The sequence below is a fragment of the Cnephaeus nilssonii genome (assembly GCF_951640355.1).
Source record: "Cnephaeus nilssonii genome assembly, chromosome: 19".
Lineage (NCBI taxonomy): Eukaryota > Metazoa > Chordata > Mammalia > Chiroptera > Vespertilionidae > Cnephaeus > Cnephaeus nilssonii.
The window spans coordinates 34892690-34909631 of record NC_137090.1 but is presented as its reverse complement, the minus strand read 5'-3'; the positions used below and the strand labels follow the sequence as shown (position 1 = coordinate 34909631).

Sequence of the window (16942 nt, the reverse complement as noted above, 5' to 3'; positions counted from 1 at the left end):
CCCACCTGGACAGCACACTCTGGTCTGTTTGCTCAGTGTCTTGTGTTTGTACAACCCCTTTAACTCGCTTCATCGGCCGGAGCACAAATACCAGCCACAGGCTGAGCCGGCGTCTTTGGGTCGCCACCCCACAATCCAGGGCCTGGGTTGCTTAGAGATGGGAGCAGATGCAGACAACATTGTGGACATGTCTTTTACACTTCATTACTCTGACCCCTGTCCGTGCGGGCAGGACGGGGAGTTCTGAGCTGAAACCCTCTCAGAAAAGTGATTACAAAACGTTGCCAGGCTCCTTGGTGAAAAATTTCTCTGTGGGCTTTTCCTATTTGATTCAATGAAGCCTGACTTTGAACCTGAGGAAGAAATGATCCCATGGTGGTGGGGATCTGAGTCTGAAGGAAACAGAATAAATACCCCTCTGTCAAAACCTGAGAGGGGAGGCGGGAAGGACTCGGATGCAGCCATGAAGCAGGTGTCCCGTGCGGGCTTGGAGGTTAGCATTCCTGCTCGGCTGACCTGTTTGTACAGGACGCGGTCAGCTCGGTCAGCTCTCCCGGAGCCCAGGGGCCAGGTGAGCAGGACTCTCCCAGAGCGGGAGCCCGTTCTCCCTCTCCGTTTCTGTTCTGTGCCTTGTGAACCCAAAGCAGTCAGCTGACCGCCATTGGCCTGGGGAAAATTCACCCATCGAGGGTTCCGCATTGTGAACTTGCTTCAGCATGTGACAAGTTCAGGGGGACAGAAAGTGTCGTGGGCACCGGCAGGGCTGGACCTGGCTGGGAAGGCGGATGAGGTGGCCGGGGGAGTGGGAGCGCTCCTCCCACCCTTCAGCAGTGAAGCGGAAAGGTGACCACAGGGACCTGCTCCTGACATTAAGCGCTTGGAGCTGCCAGGTGGTTTGGGCTTAGGAAATAGCTCGGCTCTGCTGAGTCTGCTTGTCTAGACTGGTACCTGGATCCTGTCCTGTACAGGTTGTACGGAGCTGTGGGTGTGTACACCAGCCACTTGAGGACAAGGCTCCCCTCTGGAAGGGGCCTGAGGGCCAGCATGCCAGCCTCCGCCCAGGCTGCACGTGGCATCTCCCCCAGGGCCAGGGTGTGCCCCCAGCTGGTGGGCTCAGGAAACCACAAATTTGGAAAGTCAGTGTCAGGTGGCTGGCTACACAGGGGCCCTTCTGTCCCTGCCTACCAGCAACCCCAAGGGCTGTCTTGGGGGCCACTGGGTAGAGAGACATCTTAGAGGATCTTCTAGGGAAGGCAGCCCATCCTCACCACCCTGCAGCCTCTGGGGACTCTCATCTAGTAGCCTTGCTCTGTGGCCAGAAATCCAGGGGAGGGGCCGCCTGCAGCTGCTGTTTTCCCCTCTGGGAAGGTCACACAGCCCAGGCCTGTTTCCTGGGCAGCTGAGGGGCTGAGAGAATGAGTCACCAACAGCATCCCCAGGGAGGGAGCACGGCTGGCCGGCAGGGAGGGCCCGGCAGAGCCCACCGCAGCCCTACCCTCTCAGGCAGCAGGGGTGGTGGAAGCACCCAGGGCTGGGGGATGGGGCCTGCACTCCCCGCACCTGTGAGTGCAGTGACTCCTGAGTCAGGAAACAGTCTCTGCTGAGTGTTTGCCCCGGCACCTGTCATTGCCGCACGGCTCCGGCTTTCTTCTTGGCAGCAGAGCTGGCTCTTCCCTCCACCTGGCCCTTGAGGCCCTCACTAGAGCACTCTGCTCAGTACTCAGCCACCACTCCATCACCAGGCTTCTGAGCAGCCATTATGTGCAGCTGAGGTCGAGCAGAGGCAGAGGAGGGAGAGAAGGAGGAAGGAGAAGCATGGAGACCAGTGGGAGGAGGAGACTCGGGTGGGAAGATGAAACAGGAGAGTCCACTTGATGGTGTGGCCCAGGACCGTGGAAGGTCAGCCAGGGAAGGCCAGGGGGCGGGGAGGAGCAGATGGTCTAACAGGAGGATCAGAGGAAGAGCAGACAGAATGCTTAACAAGGAACACAGAGCATGAGGTGTGAGGGTCATTGCTCTGGGGCCCAACTGAAGTGTGTGCAGAGCAGCCCAACAGTTGTGCACACAAACTTGACCTGCTTTGGATCCCAAATTTGACCCTTGCCAGCTTACGGGTGTTCCATGACTTTCCTAATCCTAAAGTGTTTTAACCATTAAGTGAGGATAAAAAGTGACACCTGCCCCATTAAGGTTGTTTGGAGGTTTGTTTGTTTTTAATTTTTAAAAAAATATTTTTATTGATTTCAGAGAGGAAGGAAGAAGGAGAGAGAGATAGAAACATCAATGATGAGAGAGAATCATCCATCGGCTGCCTCCTGCACACCCCTTACTGGGGGTCCAGCCCTCAACCTGGGCATGTGCCCAAATCCTGACCTCCTAGTAACTAGTTCATGAGTCGATGCTCAACCACTGAGCCACGCCAGCTAGGCCTGTTTGGAGGGCTTTTAAGATAAGGTATAGAGTAGATATTACAAATAGTTGCTATTATAATGATGCTATTATATTATAATAACATATTATTATATTAATATAATCATGCTATATATTATTATATGCCACCACTTAATAATAAGGAAAATCCTTTGATCTAGCCGCCCCTGGGCACAACAAATGGGGATATTTCTGGCAGGCGTGACAGCTTTGGGAGGAAGGGAAGGAAGTGGCTTAAAAGATCACACAATAAGTATTAACATTTAAAAATAATTAGTGTCCACAGGGAAACCCTCTCTTCTGCTGTGCTTGTTATTCTTCTGTGTCCACTGCTGCCAGGATGTTTATGCTTTGGGTTTCATTGGTCAAGGTCATTCTTGATGTACTTTTCAGAGAGATTTCACCTGACATAAATGCTAAAAGCTGAAAAACACTTTGACTTCCTATTTCAACACTTCTGTTGGTAAAAAAAAAGCCATGAACTAAGAAGTTAAATGGCAAACTAGGAAAACATACCTGCAGTGTATGAATAAATTGTGACTGCATTATATATAAAGAGCCTAATCAAAATCAATATAAAAATATTAACATCCTTATAGGAAAAAAAGGATAAATGGAGAATATAAATGACTTTTAAAACTGTAGAAAAACATCCAAAGTCATTAGTAATAAAATAAATGTATGTTTTTAAAATTCTTTTTAATCATGGAAAATTTAAATATATATGGTATTAGAGAGAATAGTATAATGAACCCCACATACCCATCTTACAATTTCAACAATTAACTCATGGCCATTCTTGTTTCATTTCTACCTCCACCCACCATCCAGATTACTTTGAAACAAATGTCAGCCACCAATTCATTTCATTCATATACTCAAATAAATGGATTTTACCACAGCAGGATATTGGTGAAGTGGCAAATATTAAAAATAAAAATAATGATAATGAACAATGGAATGGCGACAGTGAAACAGACACTCTCCTATGCTGCTGGTGGGAAGATCGATTGGTATAAGTTTTCTAGAAGGCAATTTGGCACAGAGTATGACAACTGATTCTCTTTCGGGACTTTATCTTAACGAAATAATTGCTATATGCACATATATTTATCTCCAAGGATATTCATTTAAGGATGTTCATTTGTTGTTTATGATAAAAATTAAAAAGGCCCTGAGGGCCCGGCTGGCGTGGCTCGGTGGTTGAGCATCAACCTATGAACCTGAAGGTCTTGGTTCGATTCCCAGTCAGGGCACATGCTCGGGTTGCAGGCTCCATCCCAGTGTTGGGTGTGCAGGAGGCAGCCGATTAATGATTATCTCTCATCATTGATGTTTCTGTCTCGCTCTCCCTCTCCCTTCCTCTCCGAAATCAATAAAAATATTTTAAAAATAAATAAATAAAAGGCCCTTAGGCCCAACATCAGAGAAATGCGGAAAGTATGGACCAGATAGTCATTACAAACTATGTTGAAGATGAATATGAACTTAGAAAACATTTATAATATAGCAAAAAATAAAAAGTTTATAAAACAATATTTAGCATATGATCCCAATTTTGTTGTAAAGTTATAGGTATTTGTAGGAAAAAAGTTAAAGGGAAATATATCGAAATGGTAACATGGTTATATCAGGCTGATTTTTATTTTATCCTTTATGTATACGTTGTTTCAAATGTTTTACAGTGGACATGCACTGCTCTTCTAACCAGGAAAACGAATCATAATTTAAAATACAGGATGTTGATGCTGGGAACACTGAGTGGTATGGTTTGCCCTGAGGCTCTATGCTCCCCTAGTAATGACCCTGCTGACCAAAATCACATGTTGGGGAGGAGAATTTTCTTGGTGTTGCTAAGAGTGTCCTAGGCCGGGAGAAGCAGGGCAGCAAGGAAGGCAGCTGGAAGGCTTACTGCCCTTGTCCAGACAGGAGGGTTGGGCGTCTCCCCCAGGGGCAGATGGGAAGGCAGCTCTTTGCCCAGCTTTCTGTTCTTCCCTGTTCTGGATCTAGTTGTGGGGAGAAGACTCCAGAAGATCAGATCTGAGTTGTATATTGGCCCCAAGCCCCTGTTGTTCTGTTGGTCTCTAGCCTGGGTTAGGGTTAGGACAAGCTGGAGCTTAAGGACAAAGGGAAAGGGTTAGCTGCCTGCTCCTCTGGAGTATCCCGTCGCCCCGTTGAAAAGTTGGAGCCTTTGTGCGTAAGGGGGACTGCACCAACAACAGTGTCTCGCTGGCCTGACTCTGCACCAAGGGGCCTTTGCTACACCTGGCTCGTGTCCTCCTTTACTCTTCTGGTGGATTCTGAGCCCTCTTTGATCCTTTTCTTCCTTCACCTGCCCTGGCTGGACTGGCATTCCAGTGGGAACAGTTCCCCCTTCCGCACAAACAGAACCAGTCTTTGGTTCTCCCTGGGGCTGGTATGGCCCCGGAGATGCCTCCCCTACACGCTGCCTTGCTGGAGTAGCCAGCATGGAGAAGCCAAACTATGTGAGCCCAGGAACTGAGGCGTGTCCTCTGAATCACAGCACACCTGGGAGGCATGTGTGCACGGAGTAAGATTGGGTGCCACCGTGCTCACCTGGGTGTGCCTGGGCACACATGAGCACATCGCATTACCGCTGTCTCCTGTTGGGGATTTCCACCGCCCCTTGTTCTCCTCGGACCCTCCCTGAGAAGCCTGAGCGGACAGAGGACCCACTCTACGCGGGGCTGGAAGAAGATCTCGTGGGCTGGGGATTCTTTGGGGAGCCTGGACAGCCTACTTGGCCTCGTATCATATGCTATAGACTTATTCACGTTCCTTTTATTTTCTTTTAAGACTTTTTATTGATTTTTAGAGAGAGAAGAAGGGAGAGGGGGAGAGAGAGAGAGAAACATTGATGTGAAAGAGAAACATCGACCGGCTGCCTCCTGCACGCTCCCTACAGGGGAATCAAGTCCGCAACCTGGCACGTACCTGGACTGGGAATCGAACCAGCAACCTTTACGTGCAAAGGACGACGCCCAACCAACTGAGCACCACACCCACCAGGGCTGGTATTCCTTTTTAATTCTGGGATCCAAAACATTTGAATTCCTTATTCATGTTTGTGTGTTTTTTTAACAGTGATTGAGACATAATTCATATACCATGTAATTCACCTAAAGTATACAATTCACTGGCTTTTATTATATTCACAGTTGTGTAGTTATCAGCACAATTAATTATAGCGCCCCAAATGGAAACCCTGTACCCATTAGCATTTCCTCCCTATTTCCTCCCAGCTTCCTCTACGCCAGCCGTAGGCAACCACTGATCTATTCTCTGTCTCTATGGATTTGCCTCACCTGGACTTTTCATGTAAATGCAGTCATACAATATGTGGTCTTTTGTGACTGGCTTCTTTCACCTCACATGTTTTCGTAAGGTTCATCCATGTACTATGAGTCAGTACTTCATTTCTTTTTATGGCTGGCTAATATGCTCTTGTGTGGATATACCACATTTTGTTTACCCATTCATTCATTGATGGACATTGAGATTGTTTCCACTTTCGGGATATTATGAATAAGGCTGCTATAAGCATTCCTGTACAAGTTTCTGTGTGGGTATTGTTTAATTTCTCTTGGATGTCTACCTAGGAGTGAAATGACTGGATCATATGATAATTCTGTTGAACTGTTGGAGGTACTGCCAGACTATTTTCCAGAGTGGCCGCACCAGTCTACATTTCCACCAGTAGTGTGAGGGCTCCGATTCCTCTAGATCTTCATTATTATTAGCTAATTTTTTTTTATTGTAGCTACACTAGAGAGCATGAATTAGTATCTCGTTGTGGCTTGGATTCGTATTTCCCCTATGATTGATGACATTGAGTATATCTTCATGAGATTTTTGTGTATTTGTATATTTTTTTGGAGAAATGTCTATTCAGATCTTTTGCCCATTTTAAAAATAGGTTATTTTTCTTTTTATTATTGAGTTGTAGGAGTTCTTTATATTTTCTAGATACAAGTCCCTTATCAGAGACGCGAGTTGTAAAAATTTTCTCTTCTGTGCATTGTTTTTTCACCTTGATGGTGTCCTTTAAAGCACAAAAATGCTTAGGTTTTAGTTGTGTTTTTTTTTCCCAACATCAGAATTTCTTTAAAACTTATTTTCAGCCCGACTGGCGTGGCTCAGTGGTTGAGCGTGGACCTATGAACCAGGAGGTCACGGTTCGATTCCCGGTCAGGGCACATGCCCAGGTTGCGGGCTCAATCCCCAGTGTGGGTCGTGCATGAGGCAGCCAATCAATGATTCTCTCTCATCATTAATGTTTCTATCTCTCCTTCTCCCTTCCTCTCTGAAATAAAAAAAAAAAAATTATTTTCAAAAATGCTATTGTCCTTATAATGGTCTATCTCAGAAACCAGATCTGTATTAACATTTTTCAACAGAAATTCAGGTTAGGAATAGGATCATAATAGATATGAAGCACAAAGTTTTTACTTTAGATGATGCCCCTCACTTGTTTTTTTCCTGTTTTACCGAGACATAGTTACATATAGCATGGTATTAGTGTAAAACATGATGATTTGGTATATGCGATATTCATTTTAGTTGTGGGTAACATGGGCAGAAATGATGCAAGGCCAAGTTCAAACTGCTTGTGTTCAGCAACAGTGGATTAGCTTGCAAGCCATCGTGTTTAATAAAACCCCCAAATGATCGCAGACAAGTGGGGGAGGGGAACATATACATAGTATGAAACAGGCTGGCTTAGCTTCCAGAGAGGGGTCCTCAGTGTGAGGCCACGGTGAGTGTGGGTGGAACCTCCTCGAGGTTCTAGAGAGAAGCAGTGACTGGCTGTTTTGGGGGGGGCGAAGGGGCGGGGAAGGGTGCTTTGCCTCAGGTCTGAATCCGTGACTGCATTACCCTATTTTACCATGCCTGGATTTGTGTGGAATCGCTGAGGGTTCTAGCTTTGAAGTTATGTCAAATGAGCCCAGAATAAAGTTATGTGCGATGCAAGAGTGGCCTCACTGGGAGGAGAGCCTGAGCGTGTTTAGCCCCGGCCTTCTCAGGTGATGATTTCTGGGGCCGTGGAAAGGGAAAGCCGTCCTTGCACTTAGACATTCAAGCAGGAATCTTCCCAGGCCGGTGCCCTTGTCAGCGCCGAGGGAACTGTAGAATTTTGATTGACACCTTCCAGAACTCTACTCTCTCAGAACTGAAAGCAGCTTTTGCTGACATCTGGTCCTTCTGGGACGCTGATATTTTTATTTATAAAAATGACACTCTTGTCCCCAAATAGATTCTTATTTTTAACTGCCTTGCTCCCTTTGAGGGATGCCTGTCTCCCAGCGTGGCTCGCTTGCATCTCAGTGTCATCCTGTAAAGACAAGAAGGCCCCTGGCCTGTGGGAGCAGAGGAGGGACAGTTGCCAGCCAGGAAGTCCCAACAGCTCTGTCCTCACATGTGGGGTCCAAATTCTGCATTGCGATCCTCCTCTGCCCTTATCAACCTCAGGCCGGGAAGGAAAAACTTCCCATTCGTGGTCATTACCTGGACTGATTCTGTGAATTCAGGGAGGAGAGCAGATAAGAAAAAGTGCCTGATGAGCCTTGATCCTCTCTTCCCCTCCTTCATCCATCCTTTGCCCCTCTCGCAGCTGAAGTTGCCCTTGCCTCTTGTCTTACAGCTGCCCAACATGTTTGGTGACCTTCGGTCCACGTTTATTGCCTTGATGATTGGATCCTATGCCTCCTCAGCAGTCACCTTCCCAGGAATCAAGGTGAGGGTGTGGCCAGCTGTTTCCAGTGCGTTTATTTTGTGTTAGTGTCTGAACAGAGGCTTCTCTCCAGGCTCCTTCAGCCCTCTCTGAAGAGGGCAATGCTTGTGGGTGCAGGAGGCTGGCCCCTCCCCACCACCCACACCTGGGAGGATGCACCTGGGCACCATGGGAGTCAGAAAAGAACCGCACTCGGCCTGGGGGATGGGAAATTAAAGCGTATCACCACAGGCCGTCCCCACAGGCTGCCTTGCATTTCTGGGCTAGGGTGCAGAAAGGGGATGGGTGAGTTTGTCCCCGATCCTGAGTCCAGCTCCAGTCTCCCCACCCCCAGGTCTGTTGTTGTTGGGCTGTTACTCGCCATTAGCCAGAGCGCTGCTCTCGGCCAAGTTGGTTCAGCTGTTTCCCTCCCCGGCAGGATTCTGAGCCCATGGAAGTCACACAGGGTCAGGATGAAGCCAACACCTCCCAGGCCGTCAGCCCCAGTTCCTACTCCAGATCCTGTTGCTCCCACCAGGGCTTCAGAAGGGGCTTTTCCCTGCTCTGGCACCAGCACCAGTAAAATCCCCTTTCCTGGGGTGCGTGGGGCCAGCGAGGAGGAGAAGTCACAGGTGTGGGCTGGTCTCCTGGGAATCAAAGTGCGTGGAGGGCCTAGGGCCAGGCATCCTGTGGCTTTTAGGGAGTCTCACTCCCGAGTGCAGAGAAGCCTGCATGTGCCTCGTCCTCCCGTCTCAGTGCTGAGCTGCTGCTGGTCCCGCCCTGGGGAGCTGGCAGCTTCTGCCAGGACTCCGGGGACTCTGGTTCTGGAAATAAATTGCAGTCATGACAGTTACAGCTAAGATGCTGTGCTCAGCAGGCTTCCCCCTGCCACTCTAGGAGCGTCACACCTGCCTCACCCCCACCACAATACCATAAGGACACGTGACAGTCTTACACCCACTTCTCCGAGGAGGAAAGTGAGACAGCCACCTGTTCATTCCTCGGGTATTTTTCACAACTGTCATGTACACTTCGAGGTGCTGGAGAAACATCCGTGGACAAGGCTAACAGGCTCCTGTTCTCAGGGGCTAAACTAACAGTGGACGAGTAAATGAATTGAGACATCAGTATTCTCAGCCAGGGCTGCTCACTGAGAGCCAGAGACATGACAGTGATGGGGGGGTGGGGGGTGTCAGGGAAGGCCTCTCCTAAGAAGTGACATCTGGTCCAAGGTTAAGGACATGCCAGGGTGAGTTGGGGTACTTGGGATGCAGTATCTGATGACCAATCACCCAGGTTGACCAGGCTGTCCTCCTCACGCAGCTCAGCACCGATGACCCTGCCTGCTACCCACTTGGCTTCCTGTGCTAACTCTGCCCCCGGCCCTGCCCCCGCCCCGTTGTGCCTTTCAGGTCATCTACGACTTCGGCGTCTCCTTCATCATCATCCTCGTGGTCTGGGCCGGCTGCTCCGGGCTGGTTTTCCTCAACTGCTTCTTTAACTGGCCTCTGGAGCCCTTCCCAGGGCCAGAGGACATGGACTACTCGTAAGTGGAGTGCTGTCCGTCCCCAGCCCCACCCCGGTGATGGCCCCGGGCGGCACTGACAGGCTCTTCCTGTGGCGTCCAGGGTGAAGATAAAGTTCAGTTGGCTGGGCTTTGACCACAAGATCACAGGGAAGCAGTTCTACAAGCAGGTGACTACAGTGGGGCGCCGCCTCAGCGTGGGCAGCTCCATGCGGAGCAACAAGGAGCAAGCGGCACTGCAGGAGGGCCACAAGCTCTGCCTGTCCACCGTCGACCTGGAGGTGAAGTGCAAGCCAGATGCCGCAGGTACCCGCCCGGGGGCCCTCGTCTTCCTGACACGTTAGCAGGGGCACCTGCACTCACACCCACACCCGCACTCACACCCATACCCACACCCACACCCCCAGCACAGGAAGGGGTAGCCGATCCGGATCTGGAAGCCCTGGCCCCACAGGGCCAGCACCATCTGAGGACTTTGTGGGTCTCATCTCACTTAATTCCCACTTCATCCCAAAAGGGCGGCCAGCACCATCCACCCCGGTGTACAGATGAGCAAATATCAGTCACAATCATTTCATTCATATGCTCAGAGAGGATGAGGGACCCACCCAGCTTGTTTTACACAGCTGGGTGACCCCAATCTAGTACCCACCCCTTTAACCTCACCGGGCCCATTCTCGCATCCAGCATGGAATGATTTGGTCAGCAAATCGGCCTCCCCTCCCCACACGGGGCCCCTGAATGACAGGTGGGCTGTGGGCCATGGAGATCTGGGCCCCGGTTATCCCTGAACCCCTGTGGCCTTCTCCCCACAGCGGCCCCCTCCTTCATGCACAGCATATTCAGCCCCATCCTGCTGCTCAGCCTCGTCACCATGTGCGTCACGCAGCTGCGGCTCATCTTCTACATGGGCGCCATGAACAGCATCCTCAAGTTCCTGGTCAGCGGTGACCAGGACAAAGGTAGGTGGCCCTGGACCTCGGTGCACAGCCCCATAAGAGGCCCCCCCCCCCCCGCTGGTGGTCACTCCTGCCGCCTGAGGTCGAGCCCACTGCTCGGCCAGCTGGACGGTATTAGGCTGGGCCGGGAAATGACAGTGTCCGAGTGACCCCTTGCTGGTCAGAGCCATTTCATCACAGTCCCATTAGAGATTCCCCGTTTAGGAGGGAGGGAGGACTAGAATAACTATGTGTATCTGGGGAGTGAGGTGTATGTTTTCATCGCCTGAGGAGCTGGTTGGCGTGTCTGTGAATGAAAACATTACTGGGAACTGAGTACTCTACCTGAGAACCTGATGACAGACAGCCAAGCCAACCCAATGCCAAGAATCCCCTGGGAAACCGCAGCGTTGGGGTGTGGAGCACCCAGGGGGGCCAGAGGACATGGGGGCCGAGTGGGGCTCAGGCCGGCTCGGCTGGAGACTTTGGGGCACTGGGGCCCGCACTGGGATCAGCGCCCTGGGCTGGCAGCGGGGCCAGGTGGAGCTTCCTCACATGTGTGATCCAGTCCAGACTTGCTCAGGCTGGTAAACAAAACTGATAACCCACACACTACTTTCCCAAAACAGCACAGAAGGTCTGTAGTGGATTAGAGGTTTTGGTTCTACAAAGAAAGTCAGTACTTCCTCAGGGCCCGAGCTGAGTCAGCTTTAGTCATCCCTGAGCGGGACAAACACCTTCGGTAAATGGTTTTTTATTGACAGCGTCATTGGTGTGCAGCGTTTTGTTAGTTTAATTGTTTTTCCCTAGGGGTTGTAAGGAATCAAATACAAATACAGTTTGTAGAAGGGACGCAGCCTGCACAAATGGGAAAGGTGACGCGGGCACCAGGTAACACTGGTTCCGCTGTGCACATGGGCGCCCGTGGAGGAGCACTGTCACGTGCCCTTGCACAATTTCATAATGAATGCTGACACAGGAAAGGCCCTGTTTTTTACAGGAAAAAATGACTTACTTAGCTTTGTGGAGTCTAGTGACGTCCCCCCGGATTGCTACCACAGGAGCGGTTTCATTACGTAACACTCGTTAAAATCTGTGGACTGAACTTTAGGGAAAGCTGATCTGTTATGTCTCAACACCCTCTGTTTAAAAGCCTCAGGCCCAGGGAGGTGGAGACCCCAGAGTGTACAGAGAAGGGTCCTCACTGGCCCTTAGAAGGCGAATCTGCCTGCTGCTGAGTCATGGTTTTTTACTCAAGTTCTCTGAGAAATCCTTTGCTGCTCAAGAGGAATTCTTTTTCAACTCTTTCCCACATTCAAAAAGCCAGTTTCAAGAAGTAGAGGAAGTTGGGCCAGGAAATTCCATCTGCAGCTGACAGGGCATTGGTTTTCCCCATCCTGCTCCTGTGAGCTGTTGTGCATGACACCCACAGCCCGGACTGTGCCCAGCGGGGTGACCTCAGGGTCAGGGAGCCGCTGGGTGGACAGGAGACCAGCTCTGGCTGTCTGGGGGAGACCCGTGGTGTCAGATGCTTTGCTGGGGGGTTGGGATGCATTGTTTGACTTCTCTTGCCCTCGGGGCACAACTATGACAGAGCAGTGTTCCCAAAGGGCCACACAACAGTGAGTTCTGCCCAGTCTTTTGCACCCACACTACTTCCCATCATGGTCCTCGGGAAACCACAGGCCTGATTCACCAGCCCTCGCCTGTGACTGGGCCCCAGCTGCACATGACTGAGACCCCCCCAGCAGACAGTGAAAGGTCAGCAGGTGCCCGCGCTGGGCCCCCTCCCGCCTCCTCTCCTAAAAGCCTGGCTCCAGCTCAGCCACCCATGGGTGCTCTGAGAGTCAGGTCTAGGTGGGAAATGATGTGAATGCCGGGCCCAGAGCTAGCCAGCCTCCGTGCCCATCTCCCTGTAACAACCTTCGAGATTTCCGCTGCTAACTTTGCTCCTTTCTGCCTTTTCACTTTGCTTTCTTGATGCAGTGATGGCCGCTGGTAAGCAGGGGGGACTGTCGGGGAGCATTGCAACGTCCCCTCCCAGCCAGTCTCTGTTCAGTGGAGAAATGCCTTGCCTTGAATGTCAAACATCCCTCTCGGGCAGAACTGTGGGAGGGGTGGGGTGGGGTAGCCAACTTTCAGTTTCCATTTGCCCCCCCTCAACCCCCCAAGTCCCATTTTGATTTTAAGCTCTTTGAGGATGGAAGCCCTTACATTGGATCCCCTGTGAGTGACGCCCTCCGGTTTGTTTCTAAGGCAGAGAAGTAATGGCCAGTCTTATACAAGCCTCCGGCCAGGCATTGGTAATTTTGTGGTTCCCAAGTCAGAGACTTCCTGCAGCGCCTGGGGAAGCCATTGTGACACCCAGGATTTCACTTGCTGTTTCTTGGAAACAAGCAGGGGATGTGGAGAAGAGAATAGGGTGCCTACCCTCGTGCCAGCTCTGATCTCAGAGGTTAGGGTCTCGGCTCCCCTCAAAATCCACAGTGACACGAGGGGGGCCTGGGGATGACCTGTGGGGTCTCAGACTTTGTCCGGTGCCCGCGCCCGGCCTCTGTCAGGAGCCCCCCATGACGCAGCCTTCTTCCTCCCCAGTTAGCCTCTATACCTCCATTTTCGGTGTGCTCCAGCTCCTCTGCCTGCTGACGGCCCCCATCATCGGCTACATCATGGACTGGAGGATGAAGGAATGTGAAGATGCCACTGAGGAGCCCGAGGAGAAAGACGCCAACCAGTGCGTAGGCAGCACCTGGGCCTGGCTCTCAGCCCCAGGGAAAGAAGCCCCCCAAGTCAGATGTTAGGCAGGGACAGGGGTGCGTGGCGGGGTAGGGTTTAAAGCAAGCAGGGAGGCGAGAGGTGCCCGAGGCTACTCTCCCCAGGGCTTTAAGACACTCGCTTGCTCAGCTCAACACACATTTGGGGCTGTGGCTTCTTTATGGTAGGCTGCAGTTTGGGGAGCACTGAGTTAGGTAAAAGGAGAGGAGAAATGAGAGGAAGGTCAGCGTGCAGTCAAACCATTCTGCTTTTAGGACCACACTCAGATGCTTAGCATGAGAAGCACAATGGGTGAATGACCCTAAATCAGTGCTGCCTTGCCTACAAGGCTCACGCCATGGCGAGAGTAGTAAGTCACTGTAACTGTAATAGGTGTTAATAGACTTGTTCATGATCATGAGCCTTAAACAAGGCACTGGAGCCCTACCTTCTGTAAGGGTTGGGCTCTAAGATCAGAGGATGAGTTAAGTGCTGTCTTCTGTGACTCCACCTTAGTATAATAAGCTGTTGTTTATTGTATCAGGCCCTGTGCCAAGCACTTAATGCACAATCTCAGTTAAGCCTCACATCACCTCGGTGAGGTGTGTGCTGGTGTGATACCCATTTTACAGATGGAACTGAAGCTAGGAGTTTGAATAACTGGTCCAAGGTCGCACAGTGAGGAAGTGGTGGGCCTGAGACTCCATACACATCCCCCAGCACCTGGCATTCGTTCTTGGAGTTACACAGTTGTCCACGGGGCGTCTGTGGGTGGTGAGACAAGAATCGGTGCTAGTGAATTCACAAGGAAGTAATTATAGAGAAGGCTTTGTTATCTAGGTCAGGTCCTACCGCCAAGAGGTGATTTGTGCCCATTCCAGTTCCATCTGCTGCACATTTGTTTCTATTTCACTACCTCCTGCTCACCCAAGGGGAAACCCACTCACTCCTTTATTGGGTTTGTTATCTGCTTTACCATCAGCTCCCCGCAGGATTTGGGGGAAGTTGAAGCCAATGATGAAGCGAGGCTTTGCCTCGTCCTAACGTGGGCACACTCTGCTCCTTCCCTCCTCATCATTTGAGCTCAGTCTTCACTAAAGCCGTGCAGGGTATTGATGTCACACCTTTCATCTCTGACCTGTCCCCTGAGATTCATGCTCAGTGCTCAGTCAAGGGGGTGCAGTGGGAGTGTCCCTAGTGCTGGTCTAGCTCCAACGGTCCCTAAAATGTGTGGGTGGCCTCTGAGTCTTGAGTTGTCCACAAGCTGCGACTCCTGGGGCCTGACTTGTTGAGAGCTCACCCTCCTCCAGGGAGCCTGTGCCACCCTCCTCCAGTGTGTGCTCTGTGTCTCTGCAGAGGTGAGAAGAAGAAGACGCGAGACCGGCAGATCCAGAAGGTCACCAACGCCATGCGGGCTTTTGCCTTCACAAACGTGCTGCTTGTGGGCTTTGGGGTGACATGTCTCATTCCCAACCTGCCTCTACAGGTGGGTGTGGGGAAAGGGAGAGGTCAGGTGGGGTAAGGGTACAATGAGACTAAAAAGTGCAAGTCTAAAAGGGGACAAAGAGAATGGTGGCTTTTCATTCATTTAATTCATCCAACCATCTCACCAGCCCCCTGCTGTTTATACCAAGAGCCTCTTACCTGCCAGGCTTTGTGCTCAACACTAGGAGTGAGCGGTCAATGGCACTGGGGTTGCCTTTCACAAAAGACTCTTCTCTATGAAGGTATATCATTCCTCTTGGTCTTTTGTGCATCTGCATACCACAGATACCACCATCATACCATTTTCCAGAACTATGCTGGGTAGTTGTGTGGCTACTTAGTTTGCATTGCTCAAACAGCTGAAATCTGAGGTCCAAAGAGGTCTGGCTAATCTGGTGTTGATGGGAACATCTGTCCCTCAGATACAAGAATGCTTACAAAGCCTATCCATTGTAGAGAGGAAAAAGATTGGCATCTGGGTTCAAAAGCTTAATTTCGTTCCACAGATTTCTGATGCTTTTGAAACCTAACATTTGGCAGAGATTATCACCCGTCTGACTCTACCCTTAGGTCCATGAACATGTACTAGCCCCAACCCCCAAGATTATGAACTTTGAAGGGACTTGAGTGATGGCCTCGCTCCCAGGTGGGTGTAGCCTGAGGTCAGATGTTATCTTGAGCCTGGTCCAAGATGAAAGCAAGAGTCCCTTCCTTTTTACAAGTGGCCACGTGTTGAGGAACATTAAATACCAGGTGTGCACCACCCATGGGTACTGTCACGTGACTGTGCTGACACCGGGGTGTGCAGATCAGAGTAAACCATTGGAAACTTGCACCGGTTCCAGGTGGGAGTGCTGTTCCCTCCCTGGTGCCCTCCTGGCCTCCTGGTGGCTGCCCTCTCTGCAACACTAGCAGACCCTGACCACCTTGTCCAGTTGAGGGGCACTGCTTAGTGGGGACAGTCGTCCGCTTTTATTTTATTTTTTCTAAGTTCTCATTGGAAGAAAAGTTATGAAAAAGCAACAAGGCAGTTGAAGTGGAAAGGGGGAGCCCGCCCAAGTATGTGCCTGCACATTCGGGCACAGCCCTCTTTGAGCAGAGAGTAGCCCCTGCCCCCTCCACCGCCCACGTTCCAGGGACAGGTCCTGGCTGCTGAGGAGGAGGGCAGGGCTTTGTCTGAAGAGCAAACAAAGGGTCCTGGTGGCCAAGTGGACAAATCTTGTCCCTCTGCATCGTTAGCAAGTGCTTCTCAGAACTCGCAAAGCCTGCCAGCAGCAGCCTTCCCCTACGGCAGAGCTTTCCTCGGCACGTTAGGGCCTGAGTGACCAGGCAGGGAGACCTCGGCACAGTCCCCTGTCAGCAATAGCAGGATCCAGTCATGACTCGTGACCTGCTTAGTGCTACTGATACACATTTCACAACAGACCCTTGGTGGGGCCGTGGCGGGGCGGGGGGAGCCCTGACTTTTAGCATTTGCCAATTTCCATGGTGTAACTGTTCTCATCGTGGCTGATTTTTCAACCAGTATGATGTCACCCATTGTGGGGTTGGAAAGAGAATCACAGTATCCCACCATCATGTGGTATTTCCTTCCACCATACAAAAACCTTGAGAACATAGATCATAGTAACACATCGTAAAATAATTAGGAAGTGATAAGTTTTAGTATTCGTTACCTTTGTTTTTAATATAATTTGTTTAATTGTAAGTTTATAAAATGTCAGTTTCCATAACAACTGTGTTTAACAACTGCCTTGAAGAATTCCTAAAAATTCAGGAATTGGCCCCGCAGAGCCAACTCTAGGTTGCCAGTGCCCCCATTGTTCAGGACCCCAGAACTGGGGTTAGGGGCAGAGGGTGAGGGTCCACACAGCCTTCTGCTCACTCTCTGTTCTCCCTCCCTCAGATCCTCTCCTTCATCCTGCACACAATTGTGCGGGGATTCATCCACTCTGCCATTGGGGGCCTGTACGCCGCCGTGTAAGTCCTGGGATCTGCGGGTGGCCTGGTGGCAGAGCGTGAGGGAGGGACTTACAGGGGGTTTGTGGTAGGACCACGGTCCTGAGGGGGGCAGCCTGC

At 50.8% G+C, this 16942-nt stretch overlaps 1 protein-coding gene across 2 annotated transcripts in view; it reads left to right on the top strand.

Moving 5' to 3' along the window:
- Positions 1-16942, top strand: part of SLC43A2 (solute carrier family 43 member 2) — a 45757-nt gene that overhangs the window by 21649 nt on the left and 7166 nt on the right. For both annotated transcript variants that reach the window (XM_079797062.1, XM_079797061.1), the window contains 7 exons: positions 8093-8185; positions 9574-9707; positions 9790-9992; positions 10502-10648; positions 13220-13358; positions 14735-14864; positions 16770-16843. In XM_079797062.1, the coding sequence (XP_079653188.1) occupies positions 8093-8185; positions 9574-9707; positions 9790-9992; positions 10502-10648; positions 13220-13358; positions 14735-14864; positions 16770-16843 (920 nt within the window). The remainder of the gene's footprint in view (positions 1-8092; positions 8186-9573; positions 9708-9789; positions 9993-10501; positions 10649-13219; positions 13359-14734; positions 14865-16769; positions 16844-16942) is intronic.